This window comes from Sorex fumeus, unplaced genomic scaffold (assembly GCF_029834395.1).
Source record: "Sorex fumeus unplaced genomic scaffold, SorFum_2.1 ptg000030l, whole genome shotgun sequence".
In the NCBI taxonomy this organism is placed as follows: domain Eukaryota; kingdom Metazoa; phylum Chordata; class Mammalia; order Eulipotyphla; family Soricidae; genus Sorex; species Sorex fumeus.
In genome coordinates this window covers 4086724-4112442 of record NW_026606087.1, presented here as the reverse complement: position 1 = coordinate 4112442, position 25719 = coordinate 4086724, and the positions used below count along the sequence as shown (strand labels likewise).

Below are 25719 nucleotides of genomic sequence, written 5' to 3'. Positions count from 1 at the left end.
TTAAAATATTAATGAAATAGGTACTACATCTTAAAGCTGGTTATATCTCAGAATTGAGGAAAAGTAATCTTTATATTGGGCTGGAGTGATAGCACAGTGGTAGGGCGTTTGCCTTGTGTGCAGTCGGCCCGGCCAAGCTGGGTTCAGTTTCTCCGCCCCTCTTGGAGAGGCCTATAGTATCTCGCCCGCACAGCAAAGCCTGGAAAACTACCCATGACGTATTCAGTATGCCAAGTACAGTAACAAGTCTCACGATGGAGACGTTACTTGGCCCGCTTGAGCAAATCGATGAACAACAGGAGGACCATGACTGTGACCGTGAATCTTTTTTGAAAGTATTTTAACAGTTTCTTACGTGCATTTTCTTTCTTGCCTTTCTTTACTTAGCCTGTTACTTTTTTTAGTATGGTATAGAATTAAAATATATATTAATAATAGTCATTTTTCTACTTAGTGAATGTTAAGGGAAGAAAATAATGTAGAAAATTTACAATATATTGTGAAATCAATAGATCTGGGTTTTAATTTTGGTTTTGTTAGCAATATGATGTATAACTTGAGACAATTCACTTCCCTTTATGAGCTTTAGTTTCCTCAATTATAAAATGGAGGATGAAGGAAACTTTTAGCTTTGTTTACCACTAACTAACTACATTTCCTTTCTCTTTCAAAATGTGGATGCCTTACCAAGGAAGTAGCTCAGGGAGTTGGAGTGCATTTTTTGCTGGGAGAGGCAGAGTTTTTAAAACACAGTATTATGGAAAATTGCCACTCTAAAAATGTGATATTAAATATATTAACTTTTTTTGAGGGATCCCACAGCTTTCAGTGCTTGGGGACCCTGTGGTGTCAGGGATTGAATCCTGGGGCTCCTGCTTGCTATGTATTGGCTCTAGCTTTCTGAATCATCTTTTTTAACATATCAAAACATTTTATGAACAAATTCATAGTTGGCTAATATCCGTATGTTTATGTTTAATCATGGTAATAACTAAAAAACGTCTAAGTTTTTGCTTCAAAATATAAAAGAGGTAGCAGAATTAGAACTGAAACAGAACTGATGAGTTGCTCATTGGTAAAGTTGGTGAGATATAGGGACCAAGAAGGTGATTAAAAAAGCTGAAGGGCCAGAGCTGTAGTACAGCAGTGAAGGTGTTTGCCTTGCACGTGGCCGACCTGGGTTCGATCCCCAGCACCCCATATGGTCTCCCCAGTACTGCCAGGAGTGATTCCTGAGTGCAGAGCCAGGAGTAACCCCTGTGCATCACTGGGTGTGACCCAAAAAGAAAGAAAACTGAAAAAGCTGGAGCCAATACATAGCATGCAGGAGCCCCAGGATTCAATCCCTGATACCACAGGGTCCCCAAGCACTGAAAGCAGTGGGACCCCTCAAAGAAGGTTAATATATTTAATATCACATTTTTTGAGTGGCAATTTACTGTCTGAAGGGACAGCAAAATTGAGACTGAATATATATATACAATGTAACAACATCTGATGATCTATTAAAATTGGCAAGAGAGAGTCTGTGCAGGAAATGACACTATTTCTGAATGAAAGTAGCATTTTAGGCAATGGTCATAGGTAGAAAATAAGGGTAGAAAAATTACATTTAGATTTATACAGAGGTTTTGTTGTTGTTGTTGAGGCTTATTATCCAGTGGTGCTTGGGGCTTTCTCCTGGCCCTGTTCTTCGGGATCATTCTAGTTAGTGCTTTGGGGACCCTATGTATTGCTGGTCATAAAATGAAGTAAGGCTGTGTACTTGGCAAGTGCTTTTAACCCCTGTGGTCACTTCAGTCCCCAGATTTTTATCTAAATATATCTTTAGACTGCTACAAGATGTTATTGACATACAGACCTTGCATCAGTACTGAAAAATAAGTCAATTGCTATATTAGATTTAGGACCCACACTTTGAATTTTATTACTATGCATGGAAAATTATTTCACTTAGTCCACTATAAAACCTTCTAAATATATGTTTTAATGTGTCTGTTTTGTCTTGTGTGTGTGAGAGATATCAGCTTTCAAGAGTAAGTCATGGGATTTTATTTATTTTGATATGTGGGAGGGTGTTTTGTTGTTGTTGTTCATTTTGCTTTTGGGCTCACCTGGCAGTGCTCAGGGCTTACTCATGGCTCTGCACTCAGGAATCATGCCTGGTGGGCTTTGGGGACCATTTGAGGTATCAGGGATCGAACCTGGGTTGGTTGCATGCAAGGCAAGTACCCTAGCTGCTGTTCTATTGCTCTGGGCCCTTATCTTTAGGGGTTTTGCAATTACTGCAAATGACGCTGCTTAGGACTTAATTTGTGGCTCTGTGCTCAAGCATCACTTCTGGTGCTCAAGCGACCATGTATGGTACAGGGACTGAAGGTTGAATTGGGTTTATTATGTGCAAAGCAAGTACCTCAAATCCTGTATATTTTCTCTGTCCCAGGTGAGATTTTAAATAGGAGCTCTGTGTGTTTAATTAAAAAGTAACCTTTTGCTAAGTTTAAAATTACTATGGAGTGTCTAATTTATATGCTTTTATGAAATTCTTGCCAGAAAGGTTGGCATGGGAGTCACATGAGAAATTCTTTCTGAATTTAAGAATTTTCTTGCCATTTAGAGTATTGACTTAAATACTTTGAATAATTAACAGAATAAAATCTTCTATTCCATAACACAAGAATTCGTTTATTTTATTATTACTATTATTTGTGTGGGCTGGAGTGATAGCACAGTGGTAGGGCGTTTGCCTTATAAGCGGCCAACATGGCCGACCCGAGTTCGATTCCTCCGCCCCTCTCGGAGAGCCCGGCAAGCTACCGAGAGTATCCCACCTGCACGGCAGAACCTGGCAAGCTACCCGTGATGTATTCGATATGCCAAACACAGTAACAACAAGTCTCATATGATGGAGACGTTACTGGGCCCACACGAGCAAATCGATGAACAATGGGAGGACCAAGACCCGTGATTATTTGTGTGTGTGTGTGTGTGTGTGTGTGTTTGGGTCACAGCCATCAGTGCTCAGGGCTTACTTCTGTTCTGCACTCAGGAAACACTTCTCGTAGGGCTTGGGGGACCATATGGGGTGCCAGGGAATGAACCCGGATCCACTGCGTGCAAGGCAAGTATCCTACCTGCTGTACTGTATTCCAACCTCTTTTCTTTTTTAAGTAAAGAAGTCTTATTAAAAGGAAGGAAAAAGAAAATATGCCCAGGAAGGAATGTAGGGTCCAAGATAGTCCTGTGAAGTAAAAGAAAGAAATTATATATCCCAAGTTGGGATGTCGACGATTCCAGAGTTGAATGTCTATATAGACTTTCTGTCTTTGAGCTATACCTGGCTGTGCTCAGGGCTTAGGGGACATAGGTGGTGCCTGGATCCAACCTGGGTTTCTGTACTATCTCTTTGGGGCCCCTCTACAGAATTTTTTTTTTTTTTTACTTAAAAAAAATTTTTTTGGCCACACCCTGCAGTGCTTTCAGCTTACACAGCAATCACTACTGGTGGGTATAGGGAACCATACTGGGTGCCAGGACTGAACCTGGGTCAGCTATGTGCAGGGTAAATGCCCTACCCGATGTCTTCTTTCTGTCCTCTCTATAGAATTTCTTAACCAAAGTCATAAACAAACCTCTTGGAACATGTCAAAACTTTGTGCTCTTTACCCAGAAAGATATAAGTACAAACTTAGTTTTTATTTAATTTAGAAAAATTACTACAACTCTGTAACTTATCACATATATCACATATCCTTGGGGGTCTGTAGATTCTAGTATGATAATCCATTAAATGGATAGGTAGAAAGCATATTGCTAAGATTCAGTTCAAATTTTTATCTGTGTTTGCTGCTCATCTTTTACAAACAAGTGTTTTGATTAGATGATAAAATTATAAAACTCAATGAAAATGCTTAATTTGAAAAAAATACACTTATTATATTCTTGGTGGTATTGGAGGAGCATATATGTGGCAGCCAGTTTAACAAATATGTAGGAATGATTTTACCATTTAAAATATAGTACTTTACATGATGACTGCCCCGAATGGACAGAAGGTAGATATGACTTGAGAATAGAAGCTGAAGAGATAGTACAGGGGTTAAGGAGCTTGCCTTACATACAGCTAACCCTGGTTAGGTTAGATTCTTAGTCTCCCAAATACTGCTGGGAATGAAACTTGAGTGCAGAGTAGAGTAAACCCTGAAAACTGTTGGCATATTCCCCCCAAATAAAAAGTCACTCCTTAAAAACAGAATAAATAAATAGGACTGGAGTGCATGCTTTGCATGCAGAGGCCCCATATTCCATCCCTGGCACCATGTGGACCCTTGAACAGCCTTGAGTATTCCTAGTTATGTCTCCTCTGACCCTAAAGGGAATAAATAACATTTTTCTCCAAAAGTGAAAAAGCCCCCCCCCCCCTTTTTTTATCTTGTCTGGTCCATATATCACTAAAATATGTGAAGGACAGAGCTGATAAAGTACTTTGAGATTCACATTCACCTTAAAATAACTTCGAAAGACGCTGCAGTGACTTAGAGATGTGTATTGGGCTAACAAAGATTTGATTCATGGTGGAATCCTCAAATTGTGATTTTTCTCTTTTAATCATTCATCTAGTTTGAAGCAAATACATTTTTTTATTCCTAAATAAATTTCTAGGAAATAGGTGGAATTAAAATATTGTTGATTGCACTTGATATAAAAGTGGCTATTAGTTTGAGCAGAATAGATGGTTTAGTTGCTAATAATGACATTTGACTGTGCAGAGCAGAGTACAGACTGTATAGGTTAATACTGGGAGAATTGCTTTAGCGTGATAACCTTTGTGACCTATTGGAGTTAATAATTTTCTGAAGTGTCTTTTGAGGGGGGAGGGGGCACACTGTCAATGTTCAGGGGTTACTCCTGGCTCTGCATTTAGGAATCACTCTTGTTGATGCTCAGGAGCACATGGGATGCTAGGGATTGAGCCCCGGTTGGCTGGGTGCAAGGCATGCACCTTATCTCTGTGTATGGCTCCAGCCCTAATTCTCTGAAATATCTTATGTGCCACTTGGAAATGACTTATTCAAATTAATCATAATAGGTATATTGATTTGGGAAGTAGAGAATTTATCCATCAGTGGCTAAATGCTTCCCCTTTGTTTAATCTACTAATGATTAGAGAAATTAATTGGCAGAAGATTAAGTGGTTAGAGGCATTACAGACAGTTTAGATAATCATTGTTTGGCTTAATTTTTTAATGTCTATTGCTCTTACTTATTTCGGCTCTTTTTAATTCTGCATCTCAGGCTTTTTGTTCTTGTATTGGTACCAGGATTTGACAGGTGTATAGCAAGTGCTATACTGCTGAACTATGTATCCTACTCTGGATCTCAGTTTCTGCATAAGGAAGTATCTCTACTGATTGGTTTTTTGCTGTATGACTTTGTTCCTCAATCAATGAATTATAAAAAGTTTCCTGAATTTATATTCTCTGTTTCTTTACTATACTCACTCTCACCCCATTGTTAGCACAATCAACCCTTACCTGGCTTTATTGGGGTAAGCTTGAGACTAATTTAGTTTCACTTTGGAAACAGATACTAAGAATCCAGAATAATCATTGAACATCATAACTAACTTTCTGAGATGATTTCTATCAGACAACACTTAGTTGCAAGGTGTTATTTAGAGTCTTGGCATTGTTTCAAAAAGAAATTAGTAAATTTATTTTGAGACTTTTTAAAACAGCGTTTCACCGTTTAGTTTAGTTTGCTTACACGTTAATGGGAACACTACAGTCAAAACTGGAGACCTGAAAAATCATTGATATCCACATGCAGAGATAAAAGGCTTTAATTCTGAGATCTTAACCTACATTTCTGGTATGGGGCCAAGAAGACTTGCCCCTACATTAATGATCCCAAATTTTGGTATAAATCCTTGGAAGAGTGGCACTCAGATATATTTTAAATCTTGCTTTTAAAAACTGGATCATTCTTTAGTTCAATGATTTCCACTTTCTAGTAGAATAATAACTTTGATGATATTAGTATTTGGGAGAGACAGATTTTCTAAGGTATATGGATAGTTCCTAATTGAATTATAAAACAGAAAATACTTATCTTAAAATTCTTGGATAGTTAAAAGCTATAGGCCTCAGACCCTAGCAGTACAGTTATACAAAGAATTCTACTGGTTAAGCAAAGTGCTAAAATAATGAAGTTTCACTAATGGTGATTTTTTTGGAAGGTCAAAAAAATCAAGCAGTGCTAAGAGGCCTGGATTGGGGTGGGATCAGGAGACCTATTCAGTTTTTCACACTGAGAAGGTGATCCAGTCTGAGGTTCTTTATTCTGTGGTGTCACAGATTACCAGGGTCACCCCTGTGTGGTGGATTACCCAGCAATGCTTGGAGGACCATAAGAGCTGGGGATTGAACCAGTACTGTGGGGGAACACAGGTTGTCTAGTATTGAGTTTACCTCACACATGGCTTGGGCTTTAACCCCTTAAATCTTTTTTTTTTTTTTTTTGCTTTTTGGGTCACACCTGGTGGTGCACAGGGGTTACTTCTGGCTCTGCACTCAGGAGTTACTCCTGGTGGTGCTCGGGGGACCATATGGGATGCTGGGAATTGAACCCGGGTCGGCCGCGTGCAAGGCAAATGCCCTACTTGCTGTGCTATCTCTCCAGCCCCTAACCCCTTAAATCTTAAGCTTGAACTTTCAGTTCCCCTGTCACTGTTCCCCCATTGTTCATCGATTTGCTCAAGTGGGCACCAGTAATGTCTCCATTGTGCGACTTGTTACTGTTTTTGGCATATCAATATGCCCCGGGGAGCTTGCCAGGCTCTTCTGTGCAGGCAGGATACTCTGGGTAGCTTGCCGGGCTCTCTGAGAGGGACAGAGGAATCGAACCCAAGTCGGCCATGTGCGAGGGAAATGCCCTACCCGTTGTGCTACAGAAATCCTGTCCTCTCGGGTCCCCAACTAATGGTAATTTTAAATTGAAGAATAATAGTAATAATTGAAAACCATGACTAGGTAAGACAACACAATTCATAGCAAGTGTCCCTCTCGAAAATTTACAGAATTCCAGCTTTTGAGCCTGTTCATGGTAGAAGCTTTGCAGCATTGGTAGTTGCAGTTACTATTTATTATATGTAAATTGGATTTTTGGGTACATTTGAATAACATGCACCTTTTTGCTTTGTTTTGGTATTTGCACCATATCCACCAGTGTTCAGGGATAGTAGTGCTCAGGGGACTAAGTGGTGATGGGGATGAAACCTGTATCTCCTACATGGGCAGTAGCCTCTTGAGCTATCTCTTCAGCCCTTATCTTTGCAATTCTTTAACAACTGGCTTAGTAGTTTATTTATAAGTAGTCATGCAGATCGAAGGAAGGTCATGCTTCCTAAATCATTTGTATTCTATGGGAGGTTTGCCCATTTTCTGAGAATTATTACCTTACTGGACTGATAAGGTGATCACTGAGCTTTTCAAGATTATTGTTTCCCTGTTTTAAATTGTGTAGAGCTGGACTTAAATTGGGTTCAGTGGGTTTCTGTACCACAGGACATTTTGTAGTCTTTGATATGTTAATGTACTTTGTTAATCTCTTGATTAAGGATAAGGTATACAGTTTCCCAGCCTTATTTATCACTTTGAAAAATGCCTTAGAGAACAGGAGTCTGTTTTTAGGGTTCACTCCTGAGAACAGATTCTGAAGGCTCTACAAGAAAGTGACCCAAGAGAAACAGAGGAAATACAAACTACAGCAGGAGCTCATATTTCTGTTTTTAAGAGCTTTAAGTTATTTACTTAAAGTCTACACTCTTTCAATTTTAATTGTAGAACTGCATCTGCTTCTACAATAGTGAAATGCTAGGCTAACTAACCTTTGTTAATAGTCGTTGGTAATTTTAAATTAGACTGCATAAATAGTAACTTTTTAAAGTCCATTTTTGGTTAAACCTTTGGTCTTCATTTTTTCAGTGTAAAAACAGATTTTCCGTTTTCATTGTTGAGTAATTTTAAACATTTTTATATTAGTATTTAGGTATAGAGTCAGATGCACACATTTCATGATTTTTAAGCAAAACTGAATATTTACATTTCCTCTATTGGAAAAGTTTGAGAAACACTATCTTTGTAATCCTCTGCCGGTACCTTCTTGCATGTGGAGAGTGGTCTCAGCATGGTGGTGGCTAGTTCTGGAGGTCTTCGGCTGCCGGAGCCCTGGTTGGGGCGGGGAGGGAAACTCAACCCGCTCCCCTCCAAGGGGCCCTGGCAAGGACAGCCAGGCGCGGGAGCAGGAGACTGCGCTGTTCTCTTCCGGGAGACTCAGAGACTATAAAACCCAGCTCCCAGAACCTTATTATCTCCCAGACATCTTATTATCTCATTCCTACTTTGGACAAACTGGCAGGCTACCGAATGTAACCTGCCCACATGGCAGAGTCTGGCAAACTTCCCGTGGCGTACCCAATATGCCAAATACCAGTAACAGTGATGGGTCTCATTCTCCTAAACCGGAAAGAGCCTTGTATATGGCACTTTTTAAAAAAATCTCAGGGCTAGGAGGAAGGAGACATTACTAGGGCCTGCTTGAGGCAATCGACGAACAACAGGATGGTCGTGATCGTGATCTTTGTAATATCCATGGAAATACTAGTATTGCATTTGTATATTAATACTATATTTTGGCTTCCTGAGTTTGAAAGCATTTGGTTAAAAATTCATGTCTTAACTTGAAATAATTTTAATTCAGGTATGTAGGGACTAGTACAGTTTATGTATAGAAAAAAAATTACCTGTGACTAATGAAACGTAAAAAAAGTAAAACTGGATTCCTCCAAGAATGGAATTGAATACATGTTTTTGCAAGCAGTGAGATCAGTGTATTTGCTAATAACCCATATTAACAAGAGCACTGCTCTTCTGTTGGCTTTATAGTTGAAAAAGTTACCCCATTGACACAGGCCTTCCGAACAGAAAAGAAAAATTTTAAATTTTCTTGTTCTAAATATAATTTAAATATATTTTATAATAAAATGAAATGATTTAAATAATGTATTTAATGATAAAATAGTTTTAAGTTTTAGAATTGATGTTTCCTTCCTAATGGATGAGAATGTGACTTCGAACAGTGTCTGTTTGATTTTTTAAAGTAGTCAAGGAATTATGTCGAGTATTTTCCAGGGTAATGAGTTCTTTGGAGGCATTTAAACTCTTACACAGTGCTGTGCTTGGGGAGCATAACTATACAAAAATAGTTGTGTAGATCTTCAAAACAAATGAATTCATTGAGATTTTTTACTACCAAGAAGTACCTTGGACATTGGGGAAAATAGAATACAGAGAGTTAAATATTGGTATATCAGTGTCTGTGTAGGCAAACAGAGTGGCCATTATGAGACTTCAATGGGTGCTTATACCAGGGTTGGACACTGGCATCTTTTATTGAAAAAAGAAATGTTAACCCAAGTAGCTGGAGTTATTCTTTTGTTTCTGGAAAAATATCTTATAAGCCTTAATTTGCGAAAAGGGCAAAAAAGAATCAACTATTATTATCGTCAATTGACAACAGTAAATAATTTGTTCATTTAGAATTTGCATCTTGATCCTTTTGTTTTTGGATTGCTTTTTAGAGTTGTCCTTTTATGTTGAGACTTAAAACATTAAATATTTTATTATTTTAAAGATATAGTAGCAAAAGGGTTTAGAAGACACTTCAGAGGGCTGGCACGCATGATTTGCTTTTGGGAGCCTTGGGCTTAATTCCCAGCATCTCATGTTCTTCAGAACACTGCTGGGAGAAACCTGCAAGCACCATCAGGTGTGGTTCAAAAAGGAGAAGAATTAGTAGAAAAGATACTAGCCCTTTCGTTCCCAGTATGATACCTCTAGATGGGAATCTCTTAAAACCTAAAAGGGACACACACACACACACACACACACACACACACACACACACACACACACATTTAACCTATAAACTGAAGACTCTTTGTGATCTAATTAAAATGAATTCGACTACTTGGTCTGTGTATCAAATTCAAGTGGTAATTGGTAAAGGTTTATAGTTAATTGAACTAGGGAAGATCGCATTTTTATTCATGAAGTAAGATTATTTGTATGTAAAATACACCAAAGTTATGAGGCCCATACTTTCCAAAGGAGTGTGAAAGGCTAAAACATAGGTAGTAAGCGACTTTTTCTTGGCTCTGTGAAAAGGGTCCAATATGATTAAGTCATTAAAGTCTACTAAAGAATAATAAACAGTTACTTCACCATGTTCTTTGTGGCAGATTGTATTTTCTAAGAATTGCTATAATATATTTTTCCTGTTTCACATGTTCTTCCAATGTTATCTTGACACTTCTCAGTCTAAGGGGGGGTTTATGCTTTGCCTCTCCTCTACCCTCCTTGCTTGAATTTGGGTGCTCCCAAACAGTGTAAGTTCCACTATATGAGTTACAAGGCAAAGTTAGAGAAGATGTGGGAGCTACTAGCTTGCTAGAATATTGGCTTGCTAGAATATTTTCTTTTGTTTTTGGGTTACACCTGGCAGTTTTTAGGTGGCTTTTTTATTTCAGGCCCTCCCGTTGATCGTCAATTTGCTCGAGCGGGCCCAGTAACGTCTCCATTGGAGACTTTGTTGTTACTGTATCTGGCATATCGAATACTCTCGGTAGCTTGCCGGGCTCTCAGAGAACGAATCTAGTGCCACCTATATCCGAAGCATGTGCTCTAACCCTTTGTGCTTCAACTTGGTTCAGTCCTTCACAGATTCCTAATTTATTGTGAAGAAGAATAGAATTATTATTGTTATTTTAAGAACAAATTTCAGAGTGCTTCTGTTTTATAATGATAATCAAAACACTACTTTTCTGAATCTGCTAATATATCCTGAGATTTGACAGATTGTTTTGTCCTACCAATCTTTGGAAAAGCTGTTCTTAATTATTTAGTAGGTTGTGTTTGATAACTGAAAACTGCCTTGTGTGTTAGAGTTCATTATACACTTGTTATGGTCCGAAACTTTGGGAATCCTTTGTTCTGTATCTTAATTTTAGTTATTTTGATATTTAGCGTTCTCTTTATTTCCTCGAACTGCTGTATCAAAGTACCACAAACTGACTTAATTCAGTAGAAATTTATTCTCTGACAGATCTGGAGACAAGAAGCATAAAAATCTAGGTGTCAGAAATGTCATGCTTCCTCAGAAAGAAAGGGATAGACATAGAAAGATTGCATTCATCTGGGGAACATAAAGTAACAAAATAGGAGACTTACATCCAAGAATGGCCGAGATTAGTACCAGGAATTTTACTCCGTTACTTGGAGGCCAACCACACATACTAGGGGAAAAGGGAGCTCAGATAAAGAGGGGAGCACCAAATAAAGGGTATTGGGAGGATCCTCCCAGGATGGGAGAAGCATGCTGAAAGTAGACTATAGACCAAACATGACTGCCACTCAATGCCTCTTTTGCAAACCACAACACCCAAAAGGAGAGAGAGAGAACAGAGGGGAATGCCCTGCCACAGAGACAGGGTGGGATGGGGGGGTGGGAGGGATACTGGGATCCATGGTGGTGGGAAATGGGCACTGGTGGAGGGATGGGTATTTGATCATTGTATAATTGAAACCCAAGCACAAAAATGTGTAAGTCTGAAACTGTACCTCATGATGTCTCACTTTAAAAAATTTTTTTAATAAGAAAAAAAAAAAGAAATGTCATGCTTCACTTGAAACCTGTAAGGGGGTTGCCTTTTATTTTTGTTTTGTTTGGGTTCAGTTTGGTTTTGTAAGTAAGCCCTAGCTGTGCTCAGGGCTTGCTTCCAGATCTGTACTCGGGGATCACTTCTGGCATTGCTCATACCATAATGTGGATCCTGGGGATCAAACTCTGCTTCTGGGGGTTGCCTTTTATAGCATTTTTTTTTTTGCTGGTATTTTTAGTGGTATTTGGTTTATAACTAAGTAAAGTAAAGTAAAGGCCCTCCCGTTGATCATCAATTTGCTCGAGCGGGCCCAGTAACGTCTCCATTGGAGACTTTGTTGTTACTGTATCTGGCATATCGAATACGTCACGGGGAGCTTGCCAGGCTCTGCTGTGCGGGCGAGATACTCTCGGTAGCTTGCTGGGCTCTCTGAGAGGGGCGGAGGAGGTTTATAACTACGTATCTTTAATACCTTGTTTTGTTGTCACATGGTATTCTCCCTGTGGAACTTTCTTCTCATGGCCCTCTTAGAAGGACACTCAGGATGTGGGATTAGAAAGCCGCCCTAATTCAGTATGACATAATTTACTTCAGTTAACTCCTCTTCAGCTATCCTTTTTTTCCAAATAAGGCCACATTCAGAAGTTTTCAGAGTTAGGATTTCAACATATATTTTTAGGGAATAAGAATTCAATTCTTAATAAGCCCCAAGGGAGGTTAGTGTAATTATGTTTTAACCATTTGTACACATTTTACTCTGGAACAGATGTGAATATGTTTCTTAATCAGTGTCCATGCTGCTGTATTTTTTCATTGTTAATTCCCCTTCCCTCTAGCATATTTGCATTTTTTAATTTTATGAAAATTTTAATTTTTTTCTTTCTGCGTCACATCTGGTGATGATGCGCTCAAGAATTACTCCTGACGGTGCTTGGGGGACCATATGGGATGCCTGGGATCGAACCCTGGTTAGCCACGTACAAGGCAAATACCCTACCTGCTGTGCTAGACTCCAGGCCAAAAGTTTTTTTTTTTTAAATTTTTTAATTTTTATTACCACAGCGGGTAGAGCGTTCGCCTTACACGCGGCCAACATGGCCGACCCGAGTTCGATTCCTCCACCCCTCTCGGAGAGCCCGGCAAACTACCGAGAGTATTCGATATGCCAGACACAGTAACAACAAAGTCTCCAATGGAGACGTTACTGGGCCCGCTCGAGCAAATCGACGATCAACGGGAGGGCCTTTACCTTTACCTTTAATTTTTATTAGTGAGACACCATGAGGTATAGTTGTAGACTTACAAATTTTTGTGCTTGGGTTTCAATTATACAATGATAATACCCATCCCTCCACCAGTGCCCATTTCCCACCACCACAGATTCCAGTATCCCTCCCACCCCCCCAACCCCCTCATCCCACCATCCCTCTGTGGCAGGGCATTTCCTTTTGTTCTCTCTCTCCTTTTGGGTATTGTGGTTTGCAAAAGAGGCATCGAGTGGCAGTCATGTTTGGTCTATAGTCTACTTTCAGCATGCTTCTCCCATCCTGGGAGGATCCTCCCAATACCCTTTATTTGGTGCTCCCTTCTCTATCTGAGCTCCCTATTCCCCTAGCATGTGTGGCTGGCGTCTAACAATGGAGCAAAATTCCTGGTACTAATCTTGGCCATTCTTGGATGGAAGTCTCCTATTTTGTTACTTTATGTTCCCCAGATGAACGCAATCTTTCTATGTTTATTCCCGTCTTTCTGACTCATTTCACTTAACATGATACTTTCCATGTAGTACAACTTGTATGTAGATTTCATGACTTCATCTTTTCAAACAGCTACATAGTACTCCATTGTGTAAATGTACCAAAGTTTCTTTAACCAGTCATCTGTTCTCGGGCACTTAGGTTTTTTCCAGATTCTGGCTATTGTAAAGAGTGCTGCAATGAACAAACATGTGCAGATGTCACTTCAACTATACTTTTTTGCCTTTCTGGGATATATTCCCAGGAGTAGTATTGCTGGGTCAAATGGGAGCTCAATTTCTAATTTTTAGAGAATCGTCTATACTGTTTTCTAAAAGGGCTGAACCAGTTGGCATTCCCACCAGCAGTGAAGGAGGGTCCCTTTCTTGCCACATCCTCGTCCAGGCCAAAAGTTTTAATGATTTTTAATTGTTTTGGCTCATTGATTCCTTTGGGAATTTGATTTAAAAAAAAAGCAGTGCATTTTTCTTCTAGGAAAATGTTTTTCATGTATGCATGGAAATGTACACTTGTTCATGTTAACATGTAAAGAAACACAGTTAGTTTGTATGTAACTTTAACATGATTTTGGACTATTCTCCGAAGTTTGTTCATGACCTTCTGATTTAGAGTTAATTTCTGTTTATTAAAGATAACTGAATCACTGTTTCCTTTTTAAATTTTTAGTGTGGGGATCAAACCCAGGGAGCAGGAAAAAAAGGGAAAGGAAAAAGGTGTATGTATGTGTGTGTAAATATATATATATATATATATATATATATATATATATATATATGGTTTCCTCATGTTCATGTGACACAGTGCAGCTCTGTGGAAAATTTTGTATTTATGTGATAGTGTGATAATATATGTGTTTTTCTGTGTGTGTGCGTGTGTGTGTGTGTGCATGCATATGTGTATTTATCACCTTTTGTTTTAAGTAAATTATAAAGAACATCAGGCTTTTCTCTGGAGAGTAATCTTGGTCCATTGAGACCTATGCATAGTAGACCTTTATGTCTTGCCACAGTGTAAAATCAGCTTTTGATTGTTATTTAAAGATGTTTTTGAACAAGATAGTGGCCAAGGGCTTATGAGTGTTACAGAATTATAGTTGTACTTTTCTTCACTTCTGGTCTTTTCTCTAAAATAATCCTGTCCAAACCTCACTCCTGAACATCTTACTGGCATTTCTTTTTTAAAATGCAGAATTTTTTCACATACCTTGAAAAGGATATAGCTTTTGTTTTCTTTTTCATTAGCCTCTGGCATGTCTGTGTTTTTGGAAGCTGGTATTTGTTGGTTTGTTTTTGAAGTTGTATTAAACAAATACTTATTATCCATTTTGTAGTGTTATCTACACAGTAGCTCTAGTAGTAGTGAAATCACTGACAATGGATTTTTACACTATACAGTTTTTCTCACTTGTATTTCATTTTCCTGATGCAGTTATACTATGGTAAAAATATACTAGGTTTTTTTCTTAATTATCTAATGACATATTCAGTGCTACAGTGAATACACACAAATCGTTCCACAGAAGTTTTAGAATAGCTGCTAGATAAATTTTAAAAAACGAAATTATAGGTACAAGATAATACATCATTTAAAATTGGTATATAATGCCATTTTGCATATCCCCTAATTTATAGCTTTATCTGTATATTAAGGGACTAGATTCCCTGAGTTTACTTTCATTTTGTTTTGTTACAGATTTTGGTTTTGTTTTGGTCTTGTAAGCCTCATAACTGAAAAAAATGTAACATGTTTTAATTTGTTTCTTTCAGGGAGGGTTAGATTGAGCATCATTAAAGCTAGCTAAATCATTTTTAATTTTTCCTGTTTACTCTTCTATGTCTTTTGCCCATCTCACCAATCATTTTATTATTAGATTGCAATTATTATCTTTATGTTAACAGAAATTTGTCTGTTGTATTTGATACCATATACTTTTAAAAAATCATTTCTAACATATGTTAATGTAATATGGGGGATTGCATGTATGTACTCATACATGCAAAAGTAAGATTATTTTTTCACTGAAGTATAATTGATATAAACATTAATTTCAGGTTTACAGACAATGATTTAATATTTGTACCTATTATGAAATGATCATCACAGTAAGTCTATTAAAATTTTTCACGATACATCTCAGTTTTTTTTCTTGTGATGAGAACTTTTAATATCTACTCAGCAATTTTTAGATAAGCAATTTCAGCACAAGCAATTGTGCTATTTTTCATTCCCTTATAATAAAAATTATGCTGCTTCCCTTCACAATTTTGCAATATTGTGATAATACAATGCAGGGGTTAACCTTGGCTTTAGTGATCACACACTTGGTGTAGTGCTTGAAAGGGGTCGCACACATTTAGCTGTGCTGTAGTGCTTACTGGTGGTCACATTTTTGGCAATAGTGCTTGTACATTGCACATTCTTTTGTGGTTCTGTGGGTTCCAGATACAGAACTACTGGACCGCATGTGGTACATTGTGGGCAGCATTAGCAGTCAAACTCATGGTGTCATTCTTTCTGAGGGGAGGATATTTGGGCCATACTTGTGGTGCTTTAGCCATAACTGGTGATGTTTGGGGGGTCAATGCTGTTTCAGGGATTGTGCCAGGACCAGCTGCATTTAAGACTATCATCTGAACCATATAACCTCATTCTTGCCAGGCGTATAATTTTTGTCATTGAGATGTACCTTCTCACCCCACCTCACCCTCCTATGCAGTGCAGTACTATTAACTATACATTAGTCCCCGTAGATTTTTTTTTTTAAATTGTTTTTGATCCACAACCAGTTGTGCTCAGGAAGCTCAGAGCTCAAGAGTGATTCCTGGCAATGCTTGAGGCATTACGTTGTACCAGGAATCAAACCAGGAACATCTGCATGTAGGGCAAGTGCCTTACGCTCTGTACTATTTCCCTGGCCACCATGACTGACTTATTTTATAGCTGGACATTTATACTGGTTATTAACCTTACTTAGGAACACCGGGATAATGGGTGAAGTAGCAGTGGGAGTGAGTGGGTCTAGTCATGTGATTCAGAATGAGTCTTAGCATCTCTTAGAACTTTGAGAAATGGAGACTCTTAAGCTCATCCTAGATCTTTTGAATCAGAAACTGGTTAACAGTATCTCGTCCACTTGTGTTCTTATTAAAATTTGAGAAGCAATAGTAGGCACCTGATCCGAAAGATTGCACCTGATCTGAAAGATTGCTACATCTCAGAGTAGGGATGGTGGGCTTGTGAGATTCTAAATTGGACACATTAAAATCTTTGAAGTGTTGGATTTAGTACCTGAACGAATTAGAGACAGGGAGGTCTTGGATATGGCTTTATTGCTGGAATGTTTCATTCCCTGGAGAGTTACAGAAGGTCCAGAATTCATTAGGGGTGAAGTAGTATTTCCAAATAAAAGCTTAAAGTTTAAGAACAGGTTCAGCAGTGAGGAAATTGGGTAGAGCTAGTTTAGGTAGGAGTGGTAGAGTTCAGTTTGAGTGTAAGACTCATTGTGAAAACAGAGAGAGAGGTAGGGGGAGAGGGAGGGGAGAGAGAGAGGGGGAGAGGAGGGGGAGGGGGAAGGTTGGGGGTTGGGTGGAGTGAGAGGGAAACTGGAACCATTGGTGGGAGGAAAAGTACACTGGTAAAGGGGCAGGTATTGGAACATTGTATGACTGAAATTCAGTCATGAACAACTTTGTAAATGTTGTATGTCACTGTGGTTGAATTAAAAAAATAAATGGAAAAAAAACAAGACTCATTGGAAAATAGTGCAACTGGGACAGAACCTCTAGTCTATGCCAGAGGTCCAGAAACTTTCTGTAAAGGGCCAGACACTCTTTCAGAAATGGTGGGCCATGAAACATAGCTACTCAACCCTCCTGTTGAAGTATAAATGCAGGTATGGATGATTAACCAAGCTGAATGTGGCTGTGTTTCAATAAAATTTTATTTGTTAAAATATATACTTATCCCAGGGCCATAGTTCACCATTCTGTGGTCTAGGAACATACATTAGAATAGTAATAAACTAGCTTTTTGAACTGCTGGATGCTTTTAGAAGCTTATCTCTACTATATAATAGACTGTAGATTTAAGGCAGAGGGCTATTCTATATATCCTGTATTGCTGGGGAAATCAGTGTTATAAAGCTCTATTAGGTCTTTTCTCCTTGTGTAATGACTGAGTGGGGGTTTAATTTCTAAAGGTAGATCGAATGGCTGTTTTTGTTTGTTTGGGGGGAGCACCCAGTGCTGCTCATAGATCACTCCTTGTAATGTTTGGGAGACCATATGTGGTGCTGTGTATCAAACCTGGATCATCTGCATACAAAGCAAGCACCCCACATACAAGGCAAGTGTGCTGTATTATTGCTTTGGTCTCTCTAATGGTTGTTTTAATCCTGATGTGTTACTGTCATCATTTTACCTTGCAAATATGTTAGGTATTATTTTTCAGTTTGGTTTTCAGGAAACCTTTCTTAAATCAACCGTGATAATAAAAATTGGAGAGGACTCTTAGAACCATTTAAAACTGATTCTGAACTCTAGAAAGGGTGTTTAAAAAAAAAAGACAGCTTTTGGAGGATTACCTACCCCCCCCCCCCCACCAAAGTCAGCTACTTTTGACTTTGTTCTCAAGAGTGAACCCTGCAATGCTCAGATGACCATATGTGATGCTGCGAATTTGAACCAAGGTTGACAGAATTCAAGGCAAGACCTTAATCCCTCTACTTCTTCTCTGGCCTGACAGCTGAACAACTTTTAGGGGCTAAACAACCTTTAGATGGATCAAAAAGGGCAGGAGCTCATACCTTGTATCTGCAAGGACCTGATCAGTGCTTGGCCAAGAGTTTGATCTCTTACGCCTTTTGTTCTACCAAGAACTGCTGGTGGACCATTGCCGACCACTGCCAGGGTAACCTAGATAGTAGCCAGTTCTGGCCCCTAGTAATATGGCATTGCTGTACTGCATTGCCAGGCTGAAATGACAGACCTGCATAGCTGGGCAGAATATTGCTGGAAATTGCCCCTATGTAGTGCATGGGAGCTGCCCACACCAAAAATAATTTAATCAGTGAATAATTATAAAGTGAATGCTCTCTAAAATTATACTCAACGTAAGAAATAGAAAGTACTAGATTTGCAGACGGCTCATTTAGTGCCTTTTCCTTCCTTTTCAGAACTACTGTCCTCTGATTAGTTTTCTTTCATTTGACTTTTTTACAAATGGGATAACACTAAATATATTTTTTTTAGCATCTTGGGTTTTTTGGCTAATATTTGACAGCTACTTAAGTTTCACTGCTACAATGGATTTTTTTTTGTTGTTGTTAGAATATCCCATTGTTACTGTTACTATTAATGAATATTTGAGGGTTTCTTTTTGGAAGTTTCATTTTAGGATTTCAAATTATAATACTACTTTGAATCTTGTTTTTCACACTTTTTGGTGTTCATTAGTATGTATTGTTGAGTGGTTTCTCAAGGTGATTGTATATATTATATAGTTCTGCTATACTGAAAGTATTGGAAGAGCTATATTTTTTACTACACCATCATCTGGGCTAGAGCGATAATACAGCAGGTAGGGCATTTGCTTGCACGCGGCCAACTTGGGTTCGATTTCTCCATCCCTCTGGAGCCCGGCAGCTACCAAGAGTATCCTGCCCGCTCAGCAGAGCCTGGCAAGCTCCCCATTGCATATTCGATATGCCATGAACAGTAACAAGTCTCACAATGGAGACATTACTGGTGCCCGCTTGAGCAAATCAATGAACAGTGGGAGGACAGTGCTACAGTTCAGGGCTACACCATCATCTACAAGTTTGAGGGCTCTAAAACTTGGGGACAGGAAAATGGTATTATCTGGTCCTATTGCTCCTAGTAAATAAAACAGGATGAGTCTGTTGCCTGATTTCCTTCAGGAAGCTTTTGAAGACTTGCTGAAGCCCTATTTTCAGATAGTCAGTATGGGTAATTATGTATAGGTAGGCATATCTATTGCTTTTTTTGTGCTGTTAGGTTTCATTAAAGTCTGCTGCTGCTAAAACCATTAATTTCTTTAACAAATGAAAAATGGGCATATGGGAGTATTGTACTATCTAGTCCAAAAGCTATGGACTTTATTTTGAATAGAAGAGTTTTTCTTTTCCTTAGTCTAAAAATTACACTTATAGGGGCTAGAGAGATAGTACAGCAGGTAAGGCTCTTGCCTTGTACGGGGCCAACCGAGGTTCTACCCCCAGCACTCATTATGGTCTCCCAAGCCCCACTGGGATTGATCCCTGAGCATAGAGCCAGGAGTAAGCCTTGAGCACAGCTGTGTGTAGCCTGCCCCCCACCTCCACCACCCCAATAAATAAAAATTAACACTCATAAGTAGATGATTTTTTTAGGAAAAAAATATTAAAATATTTTGGATTAAAATATTTCTAGCTGCCAAGGGGCCATACTGACTAGCAAGGAAGTAAAGGGAAGATGAATAAGGAAATGTAGTTTCATGCCAAACCTTTTCTGAATTCTATATTTAATCCTCACAATATGAAATGATGAGGTTTGGGGTGTAGATTGGCACAAAATCTCTACAGAACCAATCAGGTAGTGAGTAAAATCACTATTTGGCCAGCTTTACTCAATCCAAGGGCTTTCTGTTCATTGTGGCATTGGCTATTGAAAGACTTGTTTCCATAAAGGAGGGACCTACCATATTTAGTAGAAGTGGTTGATAGCAGGGTCTGATTTCCTGCAATACTAATAATAGCTTCACTGGAGATTTTGTTATAGCACATACAGAAAAAACTTCTATTATAGGTTTCTGGTAGTGCCCTGAAAATTAAACGGATAACAATTATTAATGGTAGAAATGTTATATATGTCTCATATATATATGTACATATATATGTGCGTGCATGGCAGACACCCTACCCGCTGTGCTATCGCTCCAGCCCTATATGTGCGTGGGCTGGAGCGATAGCACAGTGGGTAGGGCGTTCGCCTTACAAGCGGCCAACATGGCCGACCCGAGTTTGATTCCTCCGCCCCTCTCGGAGAGCCCGGCAAGCTACCGAGAGTATTCGATATGCCAGACACAGTAACAACAAAGTCTCCAATGGAGACGTTACTGGGCCCGCTCGAGTAAATCGACGATCAACGGGAGGGCCTTTACTTTACTTTTACTTATATATGTGCGTATATATATACATATATATATACACGAAACATTCATGAAGGCCTCACAGAAAAAGTGAAAACCATAAAAGAGCTTTATATGCTGCTTTAATAAAAGGTGTTAAGTTTTTTAGATAAAGGAAAAGTAAATATAAGGGGATAATAATGGACAGTAAGGTTATTTTGGTCAGGTTTATTTGTATTGGATCACCTGGTACCAGCTTTACATCTTCAAAAATCTTGGAGATTTCTCATTATCACAGTCTATGTTTCTCTGAAGTTTTTGGCTTTAGTCCGATCAGGGAATCTCTCAGAAGACTTCTGTATCTGTTGATTCTTAATTGCCTTAAACTCAATATTATGTCCAAGTGACATTGTAGGTTACATATTCTGATTACCTGTGCCAAAGTACACAAAGTACACTATTTTTCAAAGGTAGTCAAATCCAATACATATTTTCAAAATGGTTGGATTTTGGTAGGACAGTGACGGCTCTCCTGTATTGAGTTCTCCTTGCCTACACGAAAAGTTTTTCTTCAAATGGAATTACTGATTGAGAGTGCATTGTGTGTTTGTTTTTAAAATGTCAGTAGCAGCCAGATAGGCCTAAGACGTAAAGTTTATTTCTCCCTTCCTGCCCCCACCCCGGCAATTTTTCTTTATCCTTCTCTCCCACATATATTGTGGATATTTGGAACAACCTTCAGTCTTACTTCTCTTGTCCTTAGCACCTGTGTCGGATGCTCTTCTTGAGTAGATCTGGATACTGTGCCTGGGAGCCAGAGTTTATTCAGGAAGTAAGACTGTTTTGGTTCTGCTGTTTTGTGAACAATCTTTTCATGACCTTGATTTTTATGTTTTAATCCTGCTTTTTGATTCTGAGTTTGGCCTTTTCTGTTTGGGGATTGGGACAGCTCTAGCCTCCTTACAGTTCTACGCTTGTTTTTTGCTTGGGCTGTTCTTCTAGTAATTCATTGTCTTTGTTTCTTTTCTTTTCTCTGCTTGTTAATGGGGCTGTTATTTTCAAATTGTTAAATTTAAAATCTTATTTTTTAAATTATGAAAATTTTGGACATAAAACAGATTTTGTATATACTTCTAGTTTTAAAAAAAATGCAATTGAAACTCCTTAACCTCCCTTCTGGGTTGTATTGCACTTCCTCTCATGCATCCATTAATATGGTGTGTTTCTAAACAATAAGCATTGTCTTGAATGTAATCTTTGAAATACTGCATGAATTCTGCATTCCCCATTCCCCTTCCCAATTCTTTATGGTTCTTTTGTTTTACTATAATTTCTTTTCTACTATACCAGTGAAATTTGGATAGGAGGCTATTGGCCTGTGTATTTCTTGGACTTTTTTAGAAGGGAAATTTAATCTTTAGTCTTTTGGCTGAATTGTCACTACAAACAAGTAGGGGAAGGAACTTGAAGTAAGTTATTACCTTTTCTTGTTTCAACTGGTAGTGATACAGTGTCTATGACACCTATTACATTACACAAGTTAGGCAATTGAGTCTTGTTTCTGACCTCTATTTGGTGTTATAAATCCCTTTGTATACATAGAAACACCATTCATTCATGTTTGAGATTTCACTGAGGCTTAAATAAAGATTTGGACTTTTCTTGCTGGAAGGGATTTTTAGAGGCTAATACAAACTACAAAAGAAATATTCAGATCCAGAGAAGGTGAGTGACTTTCTAAGGTGAGCCAGTGGGAAAAATACAAGTATTAGAAATTATTGCTGTTCCCTCCATCTTAATTGGAGGTTAGAGACTCTTTGCTAACATTCAACTTTGATTTTTCCTGTCTTTTAAAATACTTATTGAGGTATTTAGAGGTCTTTAGTATGTAAGAGTAGGCATAAATCTGATACTTATTTGCTCTTTTTTTTTTTTTTTTCAGGATCAAAATGGTTTCAATCCCAGAATACTATGAGGGCAAGAATGTCCTCATAACCGGAGCTACTGGTTTCCTAGGGAAGGTACTTCTGGAAAAGCTGCTAAGATCTTGTCCAAAAGTGAATTCAGTGTTTGTTTTGGTGAGGCAGAAATCTGGACAGACACCCCAGGAGCGAGTGGAGGAACTCATTAGTTGCAAGGTAAGTGTGGAAATTAGTGTTTGAAGGAAAGAGAAAAGTGCTTGTGTTGTAGTCATCAGTAGCATAATGTATTTCTTCAGTATTTTGAAAAAATACGTAAAGATACTTCAGATTGGCAATAAATTGAAAATACTTATCAATTGGAGATAGACGCTTTCCTCTATGATGAGAAAAACTAACAAATTTTAAATTAGTGGTAGTATTTAACATAATTTTAGAATATTTTATTTAGGAAATTAACAATTACCTGATATTTTAAATAATCTTAATGATGGTAATTAAATTATAATAAGAGACTTTATGCTTAAATCACATTTAAAAATTTGTCAGAAACAATGAACCTGGAGCAATTGTATAACAGGTAAGCCATTTAAAAAATGCCTTGCCAAACATGATTGCCACTCAATGCCTCTTTTGCAAACCACAACACCCCAAAGGAGAGAGAGAACAAAAGGGAATGCTCTGCCACAGAGGCAGGGTAGGATGGGGGGGATGGGAGGGTGGAGGGATACTGGGGCCTGTGGTGGTGGAAAAGGGGCACTGGTGGAGGGATGGGTACTTGATCATTGTACAACTAAAACAAAAATTTGTAAGTCTACAACTGTACCTCATGGTGTTTCACTAATAAATTTAAATAAATAAATTTAAAAAATGCCTTGCACATTGGCTGACCCGGGTTCTATCCCAACATCCCATAAGTACCCTCTGAGCACTCTAGGAATGGTTTCTGAGTGCAGAACCAGGAGTAATTTATGAGCATTGTTGAGTGTGGCAGCCCGCTAAAAACAAAACTAAATAAAATTTGTAGTCACTGATTATTTCTTACAGCAGTATTAAGATGTAACAAAGTCATGTATTCCTGTATAAATAAATAACAGGATGACAGAGGAATCATAAGTACTATCAATAGAAAAATATTGCTAAGGAAAAAATGAATGTAGACTTAAATTATTTCACAGAAGTTTTTGTTTTTCGGTCTTCTATTTCCTTTAAAAAAAAATTTAAAAATTGAGATTCTATGATTCACAATACCGCTAATGATGGTACGTGATCCAACACCAAACCCATCACCAAATCAGCTTTCAGATTTTCTTAAAGTGAGTAGATTTATCTTACATTCATTGATAGTGTTTTATATGGTATTAAGTGTACATTTTTAGTTAGTAAGAAGGCGCCACATAATTTATAGCCTTCTAGAATATCTCTGACATTTAAAAAATAAATAACAAATACAACGGTATAGATGTGGCTTAGCAGTTGAATACATACCTGGCATGTCTGAAACTCTTAGTTTTATCCTGAAAATAGGTAAATACTGTAAAGTAAAGGTTTCTTTTTAAAACAACCTTTCCTCCAGAATTGGAATGGTGTATGCATGAAACCATCATTAGCAATATTATAAATATTATAAATCACAGTACCCCCCAATCAAGATTAAAAAACAAACCCGGAAACCACTAAGTCATTCTGAACTTTCAAAGAATTGCTGAAAAGTGCCAAAAGATATGCTGATCAATTATAGATTTAGCAATTCATTAGAGTTAATGGAGCAATAGTACAGCAGGTAGGGCATTTGCCTTGCAAGTGGCCAATATGACCAGCCTGAGTTTGATTCCTCCGCTCCTCTCGGAGAGCCTGGCAAGCTACTAGAGTATCTCGCCCCCACGGCAAAACCTGCGATGAACAATGGGAGGACAGTGACAGTGACAATGACAGGTATGGTTTGTATTGGTCTGTTTCTATCTTCAGTGGAAATCCATAATAGTGATTAATGTTTATTGAGTACAAGAAAAGGGAAAAGGTTGAGTTGAGATTAAACTTGTCAAGTAGCATAATCAGTATTGTTGGTTGGAAATGTGTTTTACGATCTCCTTCCTATAGATGTTCAATGTAATCCCATAATATTGTATTAATATTTTTTTATTGCTTAGAACAATGTGATTTATCTGTTTAATTACCCTTTTATATTATATTTAACCAGTTTGAGGCAATCGCCATTTTTTTTTTCCTAAGTGCCTGGTTCATATAAAGTACTTAGTGAATATTTTAGTAGTTAAAGAATGCATTAACATTGAAGCTGCTGGCTCACAGTTGTGGAGGGAAAACTGTCCGATGCTAAAAGTCGTCTAAGATGGTTCAGATGGGCTTTTCCCGTAGATTAAAAATTCACTGCTTAAATTGCAAGTATGAACTTTAATCATTGTAAAGTTAAAGGTTATTATAGAAGTGATCTGGAGGTAGAATCTAAGTTCCTTTATATAAATTGAGATTAAAACTTAAATTTGAGTTACAAAAATCATCCTGAGAACTGATTCTTTAGTTAAATTTATTCTTTTTTAAATTTTTTTATTAGTGAAACACCATGAGGTAGTTAGATTTATTCTTGCAAGTATGCCTAAGCAATATTGAATCATCTGATTAACATGTACAGCATATTTCTCAATTTTGTGCAGTTTCCAGTCTGCATCTTTTTTTTTTTAATTTTATTGAATCACCATGAGATAGTTACAAGCTTTCATGTTTGGGTTACAATCACACAATGATCAAACACCCACCCCTCCACTAGTGCACATTCCCCACCACCAACATCCCCAGTATAACCCCCCTTTCCCACCCTCCCTCTGCCTTCATGGCAGACAATATTCCCCATACTCTCTCTCTACTTTTGGACATTATGGTTTGCAATACAGACACTGAGAGGTTATCTTGTTTGGTCCTTTATCTACCTTCATCACACATCTCCCATCCCGACTGGTTCCTCAAGCCATCATTTTCTTAGTGATCCCTTTTCTGTTCCAGTTGCCTTCTTCCCTTTGCTCATGAGGCAGGCTTCCAGCTATGGAGCAATCTTCCTGTCCTGTGTATCTATTATCCTTAGGTGTCAGCCTCATATTATGTTGTTTCATATTCCACAAATCAGTATAGTCCTTTTATGTCTGTCCTTCTCTTTCTGACTCATTTCACTTAGCATGCTACTGTC

General features: G+C 38.2%; 1 protein-coding gene across 4 annotated transcripts in view; it reads left to right on the top strand.

The window, feature by feature from the left end:
• The window catches only part of FAR1 (fatty acyl-CoA reductase 1), a 66231-nt gene that overhangs the window by 5319 nt on the left and 35193 nt on the right, over positions 1-25719 (top strand). For all 4 annotated transcript variants that reach the window (XM_056116225.1, XM_056116223.1, XM_056116222.1 and 1 more), the window contains one exon: positions 22544-22739. In XM_056116225.1, the coding sequence (XP_055972200.1) occupies positions 22551-22739 (189 nt within the window). In that variant the 5' untranslated portion in view covers positions 22544-22550. The remainder of the gene's footprint in view (positions 1-22543; positions 22740-25719) is intronic.